Below are 22,809 nucleotides of genomic sequence, written 5' to 3' on the forward strand. Positions count from 1 at the left end.
AGTGAGTGAGTGAGTGTGTGAGAGAGAGTGTGTGTGTGTGTGTGTGAGAGAGAGAGTGTGTGTGTGTGTGTGTGTGTGACCGTTAGAAACCGTTGGAGGGTGTGATATTGACTGGGAGGAGTCAGAAGCAGTGATTTGTAGATCCTTTGATGGATGATTCTTATATGTGAATGAGGGAGGACGCGTGTGGGAGATTGTACGAGTCTGTCTTTTTTCTTCTCCCAGAGCACTACCCTGGAGGAAAGAAAGAAGAAAGAGAGAGTGAGTGAGAGAAAGGGAACCACTGTAGAAAGACAAGCACCGCACAAACAGCCTGGAGAGGAGAAAATACCAAGTGCTGTTATTCCTGAGGGATCTGCGGTCTGTTAGCTTTACTTTTACTCCTTGGTTTTCACATTTTGTGTGTTTTAAGAACCGATACCTGTCCTGTAGTTTATGTTTGGGCGTTTGCAGCTGCAGTAGAGGTTTTGGTCAGGACTGGCCGTCTGAACGCTGAACTGATGCTTCCCAGCTGTGATTTGTGGATTTGGGGTTTGTTGAGCGCCCTTCTCCTGGCGGGTCAGTCTGGAGCGTGTCCTCCTCACTGCTCCTGCACAGGCACCACTGTGGACTGCCATGGACTTGCCTTCAAAAACATACCACGAAATATACCAAAGAACACAGAACGACTGTGAGTATCATCTGCTGATTGCACGTGTGTCACTGTACGTCACTCTAATGTATGTGCATGATTATGCATTTGTGAATGGCGTAGGTTGACACTCAACGCCTTTTTTGGATTTAACATGATATATCTTATGAGCACTTACAACTTGAATCTAGTGATATTTTAGATCTAATTTGCTCCAAAAGGTGTATTTGGCAACTTCAGTAAAGTTTTGAGTTAAAAAGTGAAAAAACTACAGAAAATAATTTCATCTTGCTGCTTAGTTTTTTTAAAACAAATTTTTTTGTTTAGTAATGGAAGTATGTGGGGCAAATATTATAATTAGGAATGCACAATATATCAGTGCCATATTGATTATCAGCAAATTTGAGATATTTTTGTGGTTATCGGTGTCAGTTGATATTGGTTATATTTAATTTGACATTAACAAATCTAAAAACGAATATCCATTTTTCATACTGTACTTTATAATTTTGTGATAATAAAAAATATAAATTCATTTAAAACTTTTTTTTTTTTTTCAAATATAATTTTTCTATATGTGACCCTGGAGCACAAAACCAGTCATAAGTGTCAATTTTTCAAAATTGAAAATTGAAAATAATCTGAATAAATAAGCTTTCCATTGATGTATGGTTTGTTAGGATAGGAGAATATTTGGACGAGATACAACTATTTGAAAATCTGAGGGTGCAAAAAAATCTAAATATTGAGAAAATCTCCTTTAAAGTTTTTACTTAAATTCTTAATTTATGTACACAACCATATTTATGTACAAACATACAGATTTAGTACTGGCCATTCATGAGATATAACTGATTGTTAGATATTGCTAATGAAAACTATTCAAAATAATTTTCTGTAAATCAAATAAAGGTGAAATAAAGTAAAGTATATTACATGAAAAAACTGGGCAACTATAACTGAAATAAAATAAGTTGAAGTCGAAGTACTACAGTTACTAAAACTAAAGCTGAAATAAAAACAAATTAAGGCTAAATATAAATATATAGAAAACTACTAAAATGACAAAAAAAAAACATTTTAAATGTAAACTGAAAATAAAAAATAAATAATAAAAATATGAAGTAGTACTATTATAGAACATAAGTAATATTAGCACTGAAAATAACACGAAAATAATTATCGGCTTATCGGTATTGATTAAATTTTTAATATCAGTGCATTGCTGTTTAAAAATATAGCTATTTAGTGCAGTATTTAGCTATGTGTGTTAGCATGATAAAATCCCTTATTAATCTTGTCTGCATGTGCAAAATTAAACCCAATATTTTAAATCCTGATAAACACAGTAACATTTGTCTGATGTTTTTAATAATTTTTTAAATTAATTCTGTTAACGAACTGGGGGAAAATTTGTAAAAATGGAAATAATTATTCTACCGTCTGATGTTGATAGCCAAGGTTTCAACCTAGCCATGACTAATGAAACACAGGTTAACAAAGTTATCAGCTCATTAAGAAATACTAAATGTAGGGATGTTCATCAATTTGACACTAAGTTTCTCAAAACTCATAAAGATACTTTAGCTCCTGTTATCTCTCATCTAATTAATTTATCATTTGAATATAGTGTTTTTCCTACTGCATGGAAGCAAGCCATTGTTTCTCCTATTTTTAAATCTGGGGATAATTTTGAGGTAAGCAACTATAGACCAATCAGCATATTGCCAGTAGTCTCAAAGGTTGCAGAAAAGGTAGTTCTTGAACAATTGACATCTTATCTTAATAAAGCTCAGGTTGGTTTACACTGTATGCAATTTGGTTTCAGAGTAAATCATTCTACTGAAACAGCTACTTTACATTTAACAGAGCAAATAAAATCTAAACTTAACAAAGGTGGTACAGTTGGTGCTATATTTTTAGATTTGCGCAAAGCCTTCGACACGGTTAATCACAATGTTCTTCTCTCTAAATTATCTAAGTTCCAATTTTCATCTGGGGCTTTAGCATGGATCTCATCATATTTATCAAATAGACAGCAATGTGTAAAAATTAAAGGGGTTCACTCCAATAACTTAAACTGTACAATGGGCGTACCCCAAGGATCAATATTAGGCCCTTTATTATTTAGTTTGTACATTAATGATCTCCCACAGCAGTGCGAAGGGATACAAGTGCAAATGTATGCTGACGATACTGTTATTTTTACACATGCGAGAACAGCAGAGTTAGCAGCTGAAAAGCTAAATGTTGCTATGGAAAGTATTACACAGTGGTTAGAGCAATCGTGTCTTACCTTGAACACTGGCAAAACAAAAGGGATGTTTTTTTCTAAAATGAATGTGTGTTCTTCCAATGCAGATATTTTTATAAATGGTGAAAAGATAGAAATTGTTACTGAGTTTAATTATCTTGGTTTAACGCTGGATCCAAATCTTAGTTTTAAAAAACATGTAAAGAAATTGGTGAGGACTATAAAATATAACTTTATCAATTTTAGACAAATTAGACAATGTCTACCCACTGATGTAGCCAAGACTTTTATGCATGCTACAATCTTTTCTCATCTGACATACTGTCTGACATGTTGGGGTCAAGCAGGGGAAACTGTTATTAAACCTTTAATATCTCTTTATAAACAGATCTTAAAAACTCTAGACAAAAAGCCTAACCAATATCTCCACTGTAGGGTTTTGGAGAAATAAATTTTTTTGAGCTTTGATAATTTTAGACTTTTCGCAAATTTGTGTATGGTATATAAAATTTCTTCTATACTTCGTGATTTTGTGCATTTTCGCTCTACAGTCTCTGTAAGATCTACTAGATCATCATCTATTAGTGATTGTGTTGTTCATTTTCGTCATTCTGCCTTTGGGTTATCATCTTTCTCAGTGAAAGCTATTATTCACTGGAACACTCTACCAGAAGACATAAGGATGTGCACATCTATTGACATGTTTAAATTAAAACTTTTCAAATAAAGTTTAATAATAATAATGTGCTGAAAGAGTTCAGTGTGTTTACATTGAGATAAACTAATTTACAGAAATTATGTCAGTGACACATAGATAGATAGATAGATAGATAGATTGATAGATGTCAGTAATATTTAACTCAGAGAAAGGACAGCACAATTGTTGCGTTCTGGTTTTGTTTACAGTGTCGGCCTTTACATTATGCACTGGCTCTGTATATGAGCATGTTTGTGTGTCTCAGAGTTTGGAGTATCTCATGTCAGAGCTCTCAGAGCATGTCCATCAAACCCTCTGTGCGGTTCAAGAGATGTCAAATATAACCGATACTTAGGACATAATTGTCCATTGATTCAGTGGGTGTAATTCCGGTTATCATCCTCCTCGAGCACGCTCTCAGATCATACTGAGATGTATCATATGTTTGTTTACTAAGATTGCTGTGTTACCTCATACTGCAGATCTTGTACTTAAATGATTAGTTCACTCAGAAATGAAGATTCTGTCATGCAGTGCCAAACCTGTTTGACTTTCTTTCTTCTGCGCAAATGTTTGAAGAATCTCTCAGATGTTTCTGTAGACACAATGAAAGTCAATGGAGTCCAAAAGTTGTACACTTCAAAAAGGTATCGGAACAGTAATCCATAGATCTCAAGTGGTTACATCCAAGTCTTCAGAATACAACAAACTTAAGAAGTTCATTCACAAATCAAATCAATACATTCATCAACTCATTTATTCAGAGCCCCAAATCAAATATAGCGATGCTTGAGTGACATCAAACCCCATTGGCAATTGTGTCATGATAATAAGTCACGTGACATGCAGGATTACTTTTACGCTTCTTTTATGTCTTTTTGAAGTTTTTGGTCTCAATTCATAAAATAACCATACAGGTTTTGAACACCAAACAGGGTACGTAAATAATGACAGAATTTTAATTTTTTGGTAAACTATTCACTTAAAGTATCATAAAAGTAGTCCATATGACTTGTGCTCAGACATCATCAGCATGCGCTAGTGCTAAACACAAAGAGCATGATGAATCACACTTTGGCATTTGCAGTTTTTATGTGTGCTGACAAAAAGTGGAAGCTGTGAAAGAGGAAGGGATAAGAGCTTGAGGTAAGCAGTTTTATGTTTAAGCGCCATGTCGCGTTGATTTCATGTCACATCTTTATTGGCTAGTCAGTAAACGTGGGTTGTAGCAGCAAACACACTGTGCGATGATCATGCTCAATTTCTGACACTATCAGAAAATTATTGAAGGCTATCTTTGGTCGCAAGACCGTGCCACGATTGTTTCACGATGCCAATCTTTCGTCTGGGACAGCTGAAAATCGTGCAGTGTGTCTCGGGCTTAAGGCTAGGACTCTTTCCACAACAGCAATGATGTTTCAGTACCAACAAACAATTCAGGAAAGTGCCGCAATGAACAATGAAAAGGCATTTAGATGAGGTTCAATGTGTTCAACCCTGTTGAACAATTAGCAGTGAAAGCAATATTGATAACAGCAAGCAGCTCTATAGTGAGGAGGACATTCCCTAGGCGATGCGCAGCAAACAGAGTCATTTATCAAGGAGACTGCACTAGCCAAATAATATCCCCCATCGTCCCCTGAGCTTTGCCCCTGCAGTGGTAAAGAATGGAGCTGCGGAGGTGCCGTTATTTGAGTTGGCTGGGGGGAGGCGGGGGTCGCGAAGGAGGGCAAAAGGCTGCTGAGGGTTGCAGTGCTCAAACGGCTCAACATGATATCACTGGCCAATAATAGAGTTGAGAACGGACAGGATATCTGTGTACAGGCAGTTTTTGTCTTTTGAATGAAATGAATTGAAACTAAATGTAAACTGATTGATTAGATGATCATATGAAATATCTGGTGAAGGATATCTCGTGTCTCAAATGTTCTGTAAAAGTGTTCAGTGTAAGCCTAGCTGTTCGTAAGAGATCGAATCAGAAGTGATTGGTAGGGGTTGAACACTGAAGGTGCGCAGGTGCATGTGCCAGAATGAGTAACAGGGTTGAAAATGTAGCCTAAATTAATCTGTCACTTAGTAGATCTTAGCTAGTTTGGGATCAGCTGTTGGTTTCTACTAAATATAGTCCAATAAATTAAATATATGTTTAGGTGCTTATGTAGGGCCGCTGATAGAGCTTATGGGCCTCCTGGACAGGTTATTGACTCGGGCTCCTCTCGAAATCATGTTCCAGGGGTAAGGCTGAACCCTGCTTGGCCCCCTGTCTGACCAGAGCCCTTAGGATTGTCCTAGCCTTTCCCCTTGTGTTAATGTATATGCCAGAATGGGTAACAGGGTTGAAAATGTAGCCTAAATTAATCTGTCACTTACTGTAGTAGATCTTAGCTAGTTTGGGAAGAGATGTTGGTCTCTACAAAAATAAAGTCCATTAAATTAGATATATGTTCAGTGTAAACTCAGCTCTTCATGAGAGATTGAATCAGAAGTGACTGGTATTGGCCGAACACTGAAAGTGCGTAGGTATATGCCAGAAAGAGTAACAGGGTTGAAAATGTAGCTGCAATTAGTGTATAACTTAGTAGATCTTAGCTAGTTTGGGACCAAATGTTGGTTTCTACAAAAGTATTGCCTAATTAATTAAATAAAATGTTTTAGTATAAACATAGATGTTCATAAGAGGTTTAATCGGAAGTATGGGACTGCTGATTGTTGGAGCCAAACTCTGTGTCTCTCTAGGGTTTCTGGGGCTGCTGGACAGATTGCTAACTATTGGCTCCCCTCAAAATCACTTTCTGGGGGAATGCTAATATTGCTGCTCCCCCCATCTGACCAGAGCCTTAGAGTCATCCCAACATTTCCACCATTAGAGCTCTCCTGTGTTTATGCCAGAACAGGTAATAGAGTTACAAGTAACAGGATTGAAAATGTAGCCTAAATTAATCTATTACTTGTTGATCTTGGTTTCTTGTTTGTTTATTTTTGGTCTTTCATTGGTCAGCAACTTGGGCAACAGGGTTGAACTTGATGCAGTTAGTACTACAATTTGTGTAAAAACTGAGAAAATACAATGAATTTATGCCATGCTGTATACTACTGTAAAGCTGCTTTGACACAATCTGCATTGTAAAAAGCACTATATAAATATTGGTGACTTGACTTGACTATAAAGATTCCAACTGATGTAATTTCCTGGATATCATTATTTTAAGAAATATTTCATTTTTCTTTTTTTATTTAAAAAAAGTTTCCCCTGCATTCTCCACCAAGACTCCCTTTGACTAGATTTTCCACCATGATGAAACTCTGATCTTCTCCATATTTGGAACAAATGACCTTCAGACCATGAAAGTTAGTACTACAATTTGTGTAAAAACTGAAAAAATACAATGAATTTATGCCATGCTGTATACTACTCTAAAGCTGCTTTGACACAATCTGCATTGTAAAAAGCACTATATAAATATTGGTGACTTGACTTGACTATAAAGATTCCAACTGATGTAATTTCCTGGATATCATTATTTTAAGAAATATTTCATTTTTCTTTTTTTCTTTAAAAAAAGTTTCCCCTGCATTCTCCACCAAGACTCCCTTTGACTAGATTTTCCACCATGATGAAACTCTGATCTTCTCCATATTTGGAACAAATGACCTTCAGACCATGAAAATTACTTAAAGGGGTCCTATTATGCTTTTTCACTTTTTTAATTTTAGTCAGTGTGTAGTGTGTATGTTTGGGCATAAAAAAGATCTAGAAAGTTACAAATCTCAAAGTCCACTCCAAAGGGAGATATTTCGTTTAAAAAAAATCCCTTTTCAATAACTACAACGAACGGCTCATTTTGGACTACAGCGTTTGTTTTCCGGGCTTTGTGATATCACAAAGCGGCCCATTAGAATATCATTAAAAAAATTCCCGCCTACAGAAATTCGAATGGTTGGGGGGTGCGGAGGAGCGAGGTTGTGGTTAGAACGCTTGGTTGAGTGCATCAGACGAGATGACGAAGAAGAAGTGCTGCTGCAGAGTTAGTGCATCAGAGAAAACGAAATAAGAGCTGCTGTGTTGTAGCTTCAAATTTTCAGCATGTCTAGAACAATTCGTACAAGTATACAACACGACGTAGCTGGGCACCGCGGACAGACGCCGAACGGCGCCGCCGGTGTGCCTACACTCATTAATATTTAAAACTGTTTTTCTGTAACACCAACAAATTTGACTTTGAAGACTCAATGTTAGTTAGCCCTGGTAAACAAAATTTGTAAATAATTAAAGCTGCTCAACCTTGGTTCCCTGAGAAAAAAAAAAGTATAAAATAAACCACCCCAAAGGTTACTTCTGCCGAGAATATGTTTAAAAAACATGTTAATTACATGTTAATTGCTTTTTGTCAAATTAATTATTATTTTGCTAATATATTTTCTGGAGATTACTTGCATGAATTATATATACTCTTTATTGCCACACAACTGCGCTGATGGAAATGAAGGTCTTCTGGTTATGTATATATCTGTGACAAGCTATTAGCTTCTTTTTTAAGCTCTCAAGGAAACTGTAGGGATGTATAGCAGATGGAGAGATCAAGCTGTTTTTGTGTCCAATTTTCCATGTTAATGGTCCCAGTGTTGGCCGCAGATGCTGGACTAATTAAAGGATTAAAGGAGTCACCTCATTCACTGCCCTGATTGGTCACACCTGGGCTCTTTTCCACAATAGTGCCGTTACAGCCCGTGTCCCAGGTGACACTAGTCTACATGTGTGTGCAAATGTATATTTCCACTACAAAAGGGGCAGCCTGTCAGTGTTCACCTCTTAACAATGAACGTAACCCTCCTTTGCATGTGCAAATTATAGTCTTTATGGATTTTATTTCCATTTCTTAGGTTTCAGTTTATTCAGGCATGTGTGCTGATGTCCAAAACATGTCTACATTAATCTCATGGATGTCAGGGACAAACTATTGATATATTAATTAGATCTCCAAGCTGACTTTTCTTTCATCAGTGCTGTTGCATCATTTCATTTTAAAATACGCAAACTGAATTACCAAAAATCTACACTTATTTAAGCCTCACCTTGTCCACCTCTTTTATACCCATTAATGCATTTTTTCCCACTTACCATCTCATATTTCTTCTCTGTCCAACCCACAGTAAATATTAATGTGTTTAAAAAATATGAATAATATAATATAATATAACATAACATAACATAACATAACATATAATATCAGAATGGGTAACAGGGTTGAAAATATCTAAAATAAGGTAGTTTGGAGTGAAATGTTGGCTTGTAGTTTAGCATAAATTATTGAAAATATAGAAAATATTTGTTAGCTACTTTTCTTAAATAACATTACAATATCAAAAACTTTGGTAACAGAGGTAACAGATACAGTCAACACTGCAATTTGTGTACAAATTTAGAAAGTGGAACAAAATTGTAAGCACATTGTAAAGACACTTCAACGGCTTTAATTGCAGTTATTTATTAACCCATTGACAGTTATTTAAAAAAAAAAATAGTAATACATTTCAATTAATATTTAATTAGTAACTACCATTTCCGCTTTCTTTTTGCTTTTAAAGGGACTTGAACTCAAACAACCTCACACATATTGGCAAGGATGACTTCGCTGGCCTTAAGCACCTCCGAATTTTGTGAGCTTTAATTCATTTATTTCGTCACATCAATCTTATTTCGTTTGTATTTTGTAATGTATAGAGATTCAGGCATTTAAATAGACATTTATATATGCCACAACTACAGCCAGATGCAGACAAGAGCACATTTTAACATATAAACAACAATTAACAAGCATAACATAACATAAAATATCAGAATGGGTATCTAAAATAAGGTAGTTTGGAGTGAAATGTTGGCTTGTAGTTTAGCATAAATTATTGAAAATATAGAAAATATTTGTTAGCTACTTTTCTTAAATAACATTACAATATCAAAAACTTTGGTAACAGAGTTGACAAGTACAGTCAACACTGCAATTTGTGTACAAATTTAGAAAGTGGAACAAAATTGTAAGCACATTGTAAAGACACTTCAACGGCTTTAATTGCAGTTATTTATTAACCCATTGACAGTTATTTAAAAAAAAAAATAGTAATACATTTCAATTAATATTTAATTAGTAACTACCATTTCCGCTTTCTTTTTGCTTTTAAAGGGACTTGAACTCAAACAACCTCACACATATTGGCAAAGATGACTTCGCTGGCCTGAAGCACCTCCGAATTTTGTGAGTTTTATTAATTTATTTCTTCACATCAATCTTATGTTTGTTGTATTTTGTAATCTAGAGGGATTCAGACATTTAAATACACATTTATATATGCCACAACAACAGCCAGGAAGCAGACAAGAGCATATTTTAGCATGTAAACAACAATTAACAAGCAAACAGTTTTATTGTATTTTAATTACAGTTTGTATGCTGTTAGAGGTTGGAATGTGTGGCTGTTCTTCACACTCGCTATTCTCCACTTTGTGTTGAATGCTGGTTTCTTTTTAACTTTCACTGTGCATTACTCTATACAGGCACCTCATGGATAACCAGATCGTCACTATTGACAGAGGAGCCTTCAATGATCTGAAGGAGTTGGACAGACTGTGAGTTTGGAGATACATATTAATTCTTTCTATTATACAGTATTCTGTTTCAAAGGCTTTAACCCTATAAAACCTGACATATGAAATGTTAGTCAGAAAAATCTGCTTTTTTGAAATGGAACAGTTTATTGAACCTTTAGACAAAACCTAAAAACAGAAGTCTCTCTATCTCTGTCTCTATATATCACAGTGGATAACAGGGTTGAAAATATCTTAATTAAGCTAGTTTGGGCCAAATGTTGTCTTGTAGTTTACCATAAATTAAGAAAATATTTGTTAGGTACTTTTCTTAAATAACTTCACAATAAGAATTACTATGGTAACAGGGTTGACTAAAATTTGTGTAACTAATTAGAAACTGGCACAAAATTACTACAGCATGTTGGGACAGTTAGAGAGTATATCATATTTGATGGATCAGGCTTTTATGGCTCATATTTTATGATATGAGAATATGGAGCTCATATTCGAGGAGGAAAAACCTCAGTTTTATTCAGAGGCTCAAATTGAGCAAACATATGCAATTTGGTGCAGATGCTGATATTTATATGGACAAAAAGTAAGATGAAATTCTGATAGCTTGTAATGTAATTCAATGAGGTCTCGACATAACATTATAGAAATGCATAAAATGCATGTAAATATCTGTCTAAGATGACTTAGACAGTTGCATATCAAAAATGATACAGTAGGATTTATAGGGTTAATATAATATTTAAAGCATTTAACCCTCAGGTTCTGTTGAAATTGACTGCATTCTTAATATCTGGGTTCCCAGAGTCCCCAAAGCTGGATGTGTAAAATTAATCATAGTAATTTTGAAATTAACCTTCACTTTCCCTTTTACATGTTTTTAATATGTTCCTGTAACCTAATAAAAAAATCCAGATTTCACAAAAGAATATTGGACGATTTAGCACTGTGCCTGGAATCCAATATAGTAACATAGTTTTTCTTTGGGATCAACTTGACTTTTCAAATTAATTGCATTTATTCATGTTTTATATAATTTTCCTAAATTGGGTTTCCTGAGCCGTATGTCTATGTGCTCCCCTCAGGCATCTCAGCTGAATGGGCAACAGGCTTGAAAATATCTAAATTAAGCTAGTTTGAGTCCAATTGTTGGCTTGTGGTTTACCACAAATTAAGAAAATGTTAGAATTTTAATAACTTTACAATAGCAATCATTTTGGTAACAGGGTTGACAAATACAGGCAAAATTACAATTTGTGTAACTAGCTAGAAACTGGCACAAAAATAAACATTTCTTTAAAAGCTATTGCATGTAGGGACAATTAGTAAATAATCTTCAAACTGGGTTGAATTGTGAGCCGTATGTCTTTGTGCTTCCCGCAGGCGTCTCAACCGAAACCATCTCCAGCAACTCCCAGAGCTCCTGTTCCTGAAAAATCCCGCTCTCTCCAGACTGTGAGTGACTGCTTCCTTATCAGAAACATCAGGAAATGCTTGTTGAGATGAAACCACCCATTCTCGGGCAAAAACATCACAAAAACATTAGCATCTGGCTAATTTGACTAGCTTCTACGAATTTGTGCTAAAACACCTTGCGCAGTGACTTCCTAAACCATCACATCTTAATAAGTGCTTAGGTTAGTTAGCTGTGGATAGATGAAGAGTTTTTAGCACTAAGAACATATATTGTTGGTAAACTCTGGCCTGTCAGGGGCAGTCTGGGGAAAAAAAACGGTCTATTTTTGTGTGCTTTTCATTCATTATGCTATGCTTATTCACGTATCCCATTGTTAGCTTCGCTAACATGCTCACAAACGCAATTGGAATCAGCCTTTCTGAAAAAGAAAAAAACTGTAGCATACTTTAAAAAAAGCACTAATTATGGAATTAACATTACATTCATGGGAACTGAATATGTTTTCAGACACTTAATTGCATGCTAATTACAGTTTATATACATCTTTATAGGCATTTTTATAAATATATTGTCTTGAAAATATGACAGTAAACATTAGCGTCTGGCTAATTTGCCTAGCTTCTACCAATGAATTTGCATCAAAACACCTTTGACGTGCTTGTGTAGTGTCTTCCTGGACATTCACGTGTTTTTAAGAGTTTAGGTTAGTTAGCTGTGGTTAGTCAAAGAGTCTTTATCGTTGAATACTGATACAGTTAGTAAAGTCTGCACTGTCGGGGGCAGTGGGTCAAAATGGAAACCATGTAGGAATGTGTGGGAGTACGGAAAGAGGCATAATGGGTGCGAACAAATAGTTAAGGACAGCTGTGTTTGCTTGTTATTTGGTTGTTTGTTCATGCCATTTCACACGTTGTCTCATTAGCGAGTTGCCATATGGATGTGGTGCGTTCAGTCAATCTGCCTGCGAACACCCCCAACTACCCACACATGCCTTTAGAGAAAGATGTCTGCTATTTTAAATGAAATTCATAAGGTCTTTTTCCTTCAGAGACACTCGTTTTGGTAACCTCAGGAATATTGGTTTATGATAATGTGGGTCATGTGGGTTCCTTTCTTGCTCTTTGTTTGAATTTTGTGGCGAACCATTAAACAAAGCAAGATCTAGTTCATTAAAACAAGTAATAGTCTCCTAATACTCGAAGATTCATTAGGCTAGCTTTGTTAATTGGCACCATGGTGGCGTTCTCAATGCACAATTAATTAACACATTTAATTAAGAGAGGAAATAAGAGAGGTGATTGCTAATTATGATTGGTATGTAGATTTTTCCTCAACTCTGTCACTGTGGGTAGCAAAAATTTTCATTTGCTCTAACCGGGTGAGAACTCAGCTAAGAATGTGTATGTTACGAACCAATGACAGAAAAGACTAATTATTCTTCAGCGTTCATGCTATTCCCGTCTCTTCTCTCCAGGAACGTTCATAAATTGACTTCATTTGACAGGATACTGTAGCGTGAATAGCTTCGTTCCAAAACCTAGACAGCTGCCTTTAAAGACAGCATTTTATGGACTATAAGTGCACTCCTAATGCGAAGTCTGTTTTGAATCGTAGGGACCAATGTGTTCTAAGAAATCTCATTTAGGACAAAATCATAAATATTGCCATTCTTTGTAAGTAAGAAAATCCCATAAATGTATTGCAACAATCTCAGTCCAACAAAAATACAAGATAGCGGATGATAATGCGGGAAAATGTCCATTATAAATATAGTTATAGCTCATTCAGTACATTTATGTATTGATAAAAAGTAGTTGACTGTTTTTAGCAATATTTTTTGTGTGCTATGTTTATGATGTTGTGTTCATTAGTGTATCCCATTGTTAGCTTAGCAAACATGTTAATACCGAACTCAGTTGGAATTAACTTGTGAAAAATTTCACTTTAACATACTATTTAAAAGAGTAATTATTATGAAAATAATATTCTTTAAAAGAATACAGGTGCATCTCAATAAATTAGAATGTCATGGAAAAGTTCATTTATTTCAGTAATTCAACTCAAATTGTGAGTATGAAATGAATGTAATGTTTTCAGACACTTTGCATTTTAACTGCAATTAAATGAAAATGTATTGTAGTTTAAAAGTATGTGCAATAACTTTAGAGTGCTTTTTTAACCCACTTATATTGGATTTAGGTACATTTTTTACGTACAGTAATTTCATGCTTTTATTATCTTTGAAACATTCAAATCTGTTCTTTCAAGCATTGAATTTAAACTAAAATATACTTTATTGTAAATTCTATTGAAACGCATACTTGTGTATATAATAAATAAATATATTATGCTAGAGGAGTTTTGCACTTTACAACTTGCAAAGATCTCTTACTTGTTGCTTTAAAAATGTTGCTGGTCTTAAAGGAGTCATTGCACTGAATGATTCTTCTACATGGTAAAAAAAATGGTCATTTTACAACAGCGCAAAGCCAATTTTCATGTACTTTCAATAACTTTTCTTTGGAAACTTTTCTTCAAAAATTATGCAGTAATGGCACAATGAACCACTTCTTACAGTTCACTGGCCGGTCACACAAAATGTGCTTGAGTTAGACGTTTGTCTAGTTGTAGCACAAGTGGTGACATGAGGAATTATGACAGTCTATAGAATTATTGAAAATTAATGCATGCCTGAGGTGTAGAGTTCATGTTTCTGTAAGTACCTTGAAGACACTTAGGCTAGCATGCTAATCAGCTAGCGATATGCTAAGATGTTGCTCTGAGTGTTTATCTTACAAAACATAAGCTAATTCAAAAATAGCAAATAAGAAATTTAAAGATCTGTAGCTTTGGTTAGCTACAATATGTGTAACAATTTAAAAGGCACAGTGATAGACACAAATTTGATCCCCCCCCCCCATTCTCTTCACTCTTTCAGCCATTTTCTCTCTATTTACTGTTTCTTTACTGTCTTTGAGCTTCTGATGAATGAGTTTTGCCTTTGCTAACATTTAATATCCCTAAGCAAACAGTACGTCAAACACAAAAAGACGAATGTAAGAAAGACGACGGCTAACAAAAGGAAACCAGTGTGGCTAGTCGCAGTCTCTCAGATCCCACAACTTGTTGTTCGTTTTTTCCCACTCAGGCCTCTATTGTCCTCTTCTTCTTGCCCTCTTTCAAGGGTTTTCAAATAAAAGATCTGGAGTGTAATATTTGCAGAGGTCGAGCAGTCTTACTAGCCATGCTGTTTGCCTTCACCTCTGGATGTCAGCCAGGTTGGGACCGCAGCGAATGCAAACTGAACATCGTTGGCAAACAGCTTTGATTAAAGGGGGTTACCAGGAAACCCTGCGCTCACACTGAGAGCACTGGAGGCTCTTCTTCCCAGAGTTTAGGAGGTTGTTTCTGGTTTCCCTTAGTTTTTCTTAAAGATGAATCTGATTGCAGAGTATGTTTAAATCACTTTGATGTGATTAAGAATTGGCCGTGATGCATGCAAATAATGGAAACCTGCATTGCATCATCATGATACTTCTTGTGATTGAGCTGTGTATATATTCAGGGTTCAGTACAAGTTAAACACAAACAACGACACTTGTGAAGTAATGTTGATTACCACAAAAATAAATTAGACTCATTCAATGTTTGCTATAAACAAAGCAAATATCAAGGTTGTGGGGGGACTTGGAAGAAACAATGGAAGTGAATGAGGCCAATTTTTGGAGAAGCAAAAATGTGAAACTTTCATTAACTAGTATGTTAAAACTTCTGGATTATTTGAGCTTTAAAGTCGATCAAGTCATTTTTACAGTCATTTTAGGGCTGCCATGGCAACAAAGTTGTAAAATTTAATATAAGTTTACACAGAAAAGGTTAGTAAGCCATATTTCCATGCTAAAGTTGTGTTAACCCATATTGTTTATATCTACTGGTTATGATATTGAAACACTATTTTAACATGAACAAATTGGCCCCATTCACTTCCATTGTAAGTGTCTCATTTTAACCCAAATTTGTTTAGAAAACAATGTTTAGAAAATGTTGGCATTTTACCCAACCAGATTAACTCAACTGAACACTTATCTAACCCAGAGGAAGGTTTTGTTGCTCTGAGGATGCAATTGATACATACAGTACAAATGGAGAGCAACTTCACTCCTGAATCCAATGAGAAATGTTGAGTTCATATTCATACAGTATCTCTGACTTTGGTGCATTAATACGTGAGATTGCTGGGGTCTTTTTCTCAGATGATTACTTGAGTGGACCTGTAACCTGTGACCAGCATTCACAGGTAATAAGTGGTTAAGTAGAAAATAACATGTGGGAATGACAGGCAATGAAATCTGATTGCTCTCTGGAGCAGAAATTATTGCTTACATTTACATGAGTGTCAAATTAATCTAATTAACTCTAGAACGGAGTATATATGTGGGTCAAATATGAGCAATTAGGTGCATTTTACTTCATAAAACTTTATTATTTTATAATAAATAATGCATCTTATAAGTGTAAAACAAAATTTTTTGTGAGCATTTTCTTAATTGAAATATGATATCATGATGCTTAACGAATATCAAATTTATTACATATATTAGATGAAAAATGAATGAAAAAATTAAGCGTGGAATAATGATACAAACTAAGATCAAAGACTCAAAGGGGTCATGTGATGATGCTAAAAAAGAACATTATTTGGTGTATTTGGTGTAATGAGATGTGTTTAAGCAGTTTAAGGTTAAAAAACACATTATTTTCCACATACTGTACATTATTGTTTCTCCTCTATGCCCCGCCTTTCTGAAACGCGTCTTATAATGACTTAGGGGCCGTTCACATATCGCGTCTTTTGCCCGCTCAAGTTTGTTATTTCAAATGTAGACGTGCGGCAGGCACGCTCATAATGGAAGCGACGCGGTCGCGACGCGCACGCGGTGCAACGCACTCATTTTTTTCAGGCACGTCCGCGCCGCATCGAGATAAAAACCTTTAAACTTTTCAGAATGCCGCAAGCGCACCGTGGGTCATGTGACAAGAACCAACCAATCAGCTTCATCCTTTCTCGTAACAACATTGAAAGCTCAGCCAAGATGAAGGAACAGCTGATCACAGCTGTACAGGGATAGCCATTTTTAAATAAATTTAGTAGTAGAGCTACTACAAGCTATTTTTAGTGCTGCAAATCCATTTATCCTTTGCTGAAACTTCCACTTCTTCATGGAGAGCGCAGGTCATGGTTGCTTAGCAGCGGCAGACGCCTCCGGAGCACAAGCGCCTGAACGCTTTGGAAAAAAGCAGAAAGCGGCGCGCCTAGCGTTTTCCACTCGTTTTTAGGCGCTACATGTGAACGGCCCCTTATACTGTCTTTTTACGCGTTGCGTTGCGTTGCATTGCATCGCGCCGCGTAAACATTAAACCATGTCTACATTTGTGATAGGAGAAATGACAAACAACAAGCCCTACTCTACACTGCCCAAAACTCGCGTTTGAATCATCAGTGGCAAATTCTTTAAATATAAAAAATTTACTTACAGTCTGTGAGTCAGAACAGCCGGCATTGTAGTCTACTCTCCCAGGATCAGGAAACAGTCCTCCATAAAATGTGCTGCACACATCTGAATATTTGGGTTGAAGTGTTCTGGAACAGTGTTGTAAATACAACTTAACCACTGATTTCTAGTCGTGTCCATTTTTGGAAGACCAAACAAAGTAGTTTTGCTTTCACAACGAAACACAGCGTCACACACGGCGACCTTGAGTGAGCAGAGGCCGGGGGCTAGAGTGAGCGGAGGCGGTGGGCTTGAGAATGGCGCGGCTGGCGGATTCGACGAAGGAGCATCCGGTCCAAAGAGAAAGGAAAACTTGAAATCGCATCATATGACCCCTTTAAATGAACAGTTTCTGGAATGTGAGGTGGAAAAGACCTCTTTGTCCATATTTGCACTGAAAAACACAAGAAGAAATTGAACGCACAGTCTTTTTTAGACCCACATTCACATTGCAGAGTTAAACAGCTGGAGGTTTTGTGTTCAATTATATACTCCTGTAGACTCCTTAGTATTTGTTTAAAAAATATTCAGCATTTTCTCACTCTTTTCTTACTCCATTTCACACTTGATTAGATTTCTTATTATGTGTCTGATTTATTGTACTGGCTCAGTGGCCTGACTTCTACTGGAAATAGTGCCTTAGCAAATGCCACTAATGATACAGCTAATGCTCAGCGTCTGTGGTTAGCTTTTAGCTTTTTACTGCATTTTACTCCGTAAACAAAGAAAACGAGCTTTAATTTGCTGTACTCTTTGTTCATCCTGAAGGAACATAAAAGGCCTCTATCAAACGGCGACTGTAGCTTGAACCAATTGTGGGGAACTTAACAACAGTTTGCAATTGCTGCCAAAATCACATGCATTAGGAAAAGGTCACCGATGGCTTTCACATGGAGAGAAAACAGATGAAATGACATTTAGGAATCCAGATGTTCTTTTATTAAATGTCAATTTCCTGCAGAACAAATTGTCAAATTGTGTTCAGATTTGCCAAGATTGACTAGATATGAGCTACCAAAGGAATTGTTAATCAAAATAATGTCCTCACCCTCAGACCAACAAAGATGTTGCAAATGAGTTTGTTTTTTCATCAGATTTGGAGAAATGTAGCATTGCATCACTTGCTCACCAATGGATCCTCTGCAGTGAATGGGTGCCGTCAGAATGAGAGTCCAAACAGCTGATAAAAACATCACAATAATCCACAAGTAATCCACACCACTCCAGTCCATCAGTTAACATCTGGAGAAGACAAAAACTGCATGTTTGTAAGAAACAAATCCATCATTAAGATGTTTTAACATCTTAAAACCATTGCTTCCAGCTGAAACATGAGTCCTCTATCTATAATATTGCTTCCTCCAGTGAAAACGTCTTCTGGTATGAATTAGGTGTGAAATATGCCCAGATTAAGCATCGTTTACAAGTGAAAACAGTCCAAAACTATTCCAAACAAGTGTGTTGTATTTTGATGTGATGGACAACAGGAGATGGGTTTTTTCACTGGAGGAAGCGTTATTATGGATTATGGACTCATATTTTGTCCAGAAGTGATGGTTTGAAATGAAAAACATCCCAATGATGGACTTGTTTCCACAAACAAGCAAGCAGCTTTTCTCTTCTCAAGACATTAACTGATGGACTGGAGTGGTGTGGATTACTTGTGGATTATTGTGATGTTTTTATCAGCTGTTTGGACTCTCATTCTGACGGCACCCATTCACTGCAGAGGATCCATTGGTGAGCAAGTGATGCAATGCTACATTTCTCCAAATCTGATGAATAAACAAACTCATCTACATCTTGGATGTGCTGAGGGTGAGTACATTTTTAGGTCTTCCAAACAGTAAAATAGCAATAAAAGTTGCATCTTGTCTTGGTGGTTTATTTTTTTGATGTTTTCTAACCTAAACGTGCGTTTCAGTTCTATTTTGCATGAATAATTATTGATTTAATTCAAGTAGACCTTTTACAAACTCTTTTAAATAGGGACTTAAGTGAAAATGCCATCCAGATGATACCAAGAAGAGCATTTAGAGGAGCCACAGACATCAAGAACCTGTGAGTTAAAATTCACACAACTTTATTCATCTATAAATGTTCCTTTTAAGTCCCCAATAAAATGATTTAAACGTAAGCTTTAAATGATCCAAATGTCTAGTGTGCCATTGTGTTTGTGTTGATCTCAGACAGCTGGATAAGAACCACGTCAGCTGCATTGAGGACGGAGCGTTTCGTGCCATGAGAGTCCTGGAGGTCCTGTATGTACTGACTTTATGTGCTACGGAGAAAGAAAATTTTTGTTTTTTTAATAAAAAATTTGGTTTCAGATTATATACAGTATATATGGATTATATATTCTTTATAAGCTCTTTAATTCTCCTCCATAGTACACTAAACAACAACAATATCAGCACCATCCCCATTTCCAGCTTTAACCACATGCCCAAGTTACGTACCTTGTGAGTCCAGAGCTCTTTTTCCGCACTTCTCCTCACACAGAAGTATGAGAATTGACAATAGTGATGCTTGCAAAGTCCGTCTTCAGCAGTTATGTGCTGTTGTTTTCCTAGCCGGCTGCACTCTAACAGTCTGCGGTGTGACTGTCATTTGTCATGGCTGTCTCCGTGGCTCAGACAGAGAGCGACGCTGGGACTCTACACTCAGTGCAGTGCACCACCCAACCTACACGGCCTCAACCTGGCCGAACTGCAGAAGAAAGACTTCACATGCTCCGGTAAATCTGGCCTCTTGGGATACGAGCTGTAGTTTTGGCTGTTCGATTGTTTTTTTTTGGGGGGGGGGAATTTTTATTACCATTTTTAAATAAAAAATGTCGTTATACTTTTATTTTACAAATAATAATTACAGTTTTTCAACTTTTTACCTTTTGATAAATAGTACGAAAGTCAAATTGTGTTTCTTTGTGTATTAATTTCTATTAAATAAGTGTTAAAAAAACGAATAACATTTTTAAACTTTTATTAAATTATGATTAAAAACAGATTAAAAGATTCAACTTTTAATATTACTTTTTTGATATATAGTATGACAGTCACATTTTGTTTCTTCAACTTTTATGTTTAAGGGGTTAATTTTCATTAAAAACGTTTTTAAAAATAAAATCCTACGAAGGTCACGTTAACAGTGCCTTGAAAACGTTTTATCTTAACTGGAATTTATCATTTATTTTTTTGCTATTTTCTGAATAACTTTTAGGAATTGATTTTATTACAGCCCCAAACTTAGACTATGAAAATACATCCTAAAAATATTATTCTATTTTTATTATTATAACCTCAAGGCAGTGTAAAACAATCATAAACCATTTCGACACTTATTGTGTGAAAGTCATGTATCATTTTGTTATCAGTTTTGCTGTTTGTAAAATATGTATTATAAAACGGATAGTTCCGGTTCTTGATTCTGATTGGTTGAGCCGCGTTCGAAGCTGTTGTAAATTACTCTACAAACACACACCTTTGTTTACTTCTGTGTGTTGCTCGGCAACCACTTTGTTGCAACCACAACTGATTCTGAGGAACTACATTGTTTGGTGGAAGAATACTGTTTTTATTAATATCATTACACTTTATTTGCTCTGTTTTATTTTGTGAAACCTTACTACGTATATGGAATAACCGTTTTATAAAAGCAATAAGCCCCAAGAAGCCGTGGTTTACAGTGAATTTATAACAGCTAAGGGGCGTTGTTAGGCACGGCGCGAGGCGGAGGCTTCTTGGGGCTTATTGCTTTATTTTCAAATGTCAGTGTACTTCACTCTTAAAAATAAAGGTGCTTCACAATGCCATAGAAGAACCTTTTTGTCTAAATGGTTCCATAAAGAACCTTTAACATCTGAACATCACTAAAGGTTCTTTGTGGCGAAAGAAGGTTCTTCAGATGATAAAAAGGTAAGAAAGCGATGGTTCTTTAAAGAACCTTTGACTGAATGGTTCTTTGTGGAAACAAAAATGGTTCTTCTATGGGATCGCTGTGAAGAACCTTCTTGGTTCTCGCGAGACAAGCATATTCTCACTGGAGCTTAAGCTATGCCTATGTCCTACATCATCCGCTGGAAAGCCACTCTCTAGTGAATGCAAGTACAACCAAGAACCTTTTAAGCTCCTTTATTTTTAAGAGTGTTGTTTACCATGGAGGCTAGAGAATATTATTATTATGGTGTATTATTTTCTAATTAAGCTGTAATTTTATATAAAAAAATTCACAAAAGTTATGTAATTGGTGTGTTTTGGATAAATAAACTGTGAAATTAGTCTCAGAAGAGGCAAAAATGTAATTTCCACGACAGATTACACGAAGATTTGAAATATGAAGGAAATTATTATATATTTTTTTATTTAGAAAAAAAAAAAACACTGTTCCAAAGTCCCCAAAACTGAAGAAACATCCAGACCGATATCAAGCAAACATGAAACCAATCAACTGCATGCTTAAGACTAATATATCTATAATGTTTCCTTCTTTTCCTGAGGTGTTTTTGATTCCGGTCCTCAGCCCTGTGGTCTTGCGTCTGGTTCCTGTCCGCCGATGTGCACATGTACGGACAATATCGTGGACTGCAGAGGAAAAGGTCTGACGGCGATTCCAGCCAACATGCCTGAAGACATGACTGAGATGTGAGTGTGTTATTTACTTATTTAAGATTAGCTCAGCTTTAACATTGTTTTTGACCCCTTGTGAAAAAGAAGTGCACTTTACATTTCCCCTTGACTCTTGACCTTCACATCTGGTGGGTTTTACCCTTTCTTGACCCGCATTGGTGCGATCGACCATTTGACTAGTGCTAAAGGTCGTGCCCTTCACAGCGTAGTAGCCATGATAATGAGGGAACCAAGGAGATGCTAGTAGAGCTAACCATCCACCCTTGACATGTAGTTCTCTGCTTTTCTGTCTTTCAGACGATTGGAGCAGAACGGTATAAAGTCTGTTCCTCCGGGAGCGTTCGCCTCCTACAAGAGACTGCGCAGAATGTGAGTGATTACAGTTTGAACTATGACATAAATTAGATTCATTAGTTCACATACATTTATGAAAATCACTCTACATGCAGTTTTTGCACAACATGTCATTGTTAATTAAGGAATGATTGGAATAGATTCATTCGGGATCTGCTGCGTTTGTTTTTCTTTATATTTATCGCCATTATATTTCACATGTTTCATAATTCTTTCTTTTACTGCACAGTGATTTGAGTAATAACCAAATATCTGAAATCGCCCCCGATGCCTTTCAAGGCCTGCACTCACTCAACTCACTGTAAGTGTGCATTTAAAATTCATTCACTCTTACTGTGTCTGTTTTACAGAGTTACATGCCAGAAAATAAAGGGATGGAAAAAAAAACCTTTAAACATCATAAACATATTGCCAAAAAAATCTAATGTATTATATTATATTATATTATATTATATTATGTTATGTTATGTTATGTTATGTTATGTTATGTTGTTATTTTACCAAAAATATTTTATCATATAAAAATATGTATTTCTTAATGATTTGATATCCATTTATTTTAAGTTGAATGATTTTGAATGCATAAACAAACAACATTATTATATTATATTATATTATATTATATTGGATGCATTACCTTGATCAAAAGTGACAGTAAGTTCAAATAACTTTTTATTATATAAT

At 35.8% G+C, this 22,809-nt stretch overlaps 1 protein-coding gene across 1 annotated transcript in view; it reads left to right on the forward strand.

Moving 5' to 3' along the window:
• Positions 1-355: 355 nt before the first annotated feature.
• The window catches only part of LOC107706111 (slit homolog 1 protein-like), a 62,918-nt gene continuing 40,464 nt past the window's right edge, over positions 356-22,809 (forward strand). The window contains exons 1-11 of the mRNA XM_016509694.1: positions 356-670; positions 9,169-9,240; positions 10,133-10,204; positions 11,561-11,632; positions 19,136-19,207; positions 19,336-19,407; positions 19,537-19,608; positions 19,720-19,883; positions 21,642-21,786; positions 22,069-22,140; positions 22,355-22,426. Coding sequence (XP_016365180.1) covers positions 501-670; positions 9,169-9,240; positions 10,133-10,204; positions 11,561-11,632; positions 19,136-19,207; positions 19,336-19,407; positions 19,537-19,608; positions 19,720-19,883; positions 21,642-21,786; positions 22,069-22,140; positions 22,355-22,426 — 1,055 coding nt within the window. The 5' untranslated portion in view covers positions 356-500. The remainder of the gene's footprint in view (positions 671-9,168; positions 9,241-10,132; positions 10,205-11,560; positions 11,633-19,135; positions 19,208-19,335; positions 19,408-19,536; positions 19,609-19,719; positions 19,884-21,641; positions 21,787-22,068; positions 22,141-22,354; positions 22,427-22,809) is intronic.

This window comes from Sinocyclocheilus rhinocerous, unplaced genomic scaffold (assembly GCF_001515625.1).
Source record: "Sinocyclocheilus rhinocerous isolate Xijiao unplaced genomic scaffold, SAMN03320098_v1.1 scaffold3004, whole genome shotgun sequence".
Lineage (NCBI taxonomy): Eukaryota > Metazoa > Chordata > Actinopteri > Cypriniformes > Cyprinidae > Sinocyclocheilus > Sinocyclocheilus rhinocerous.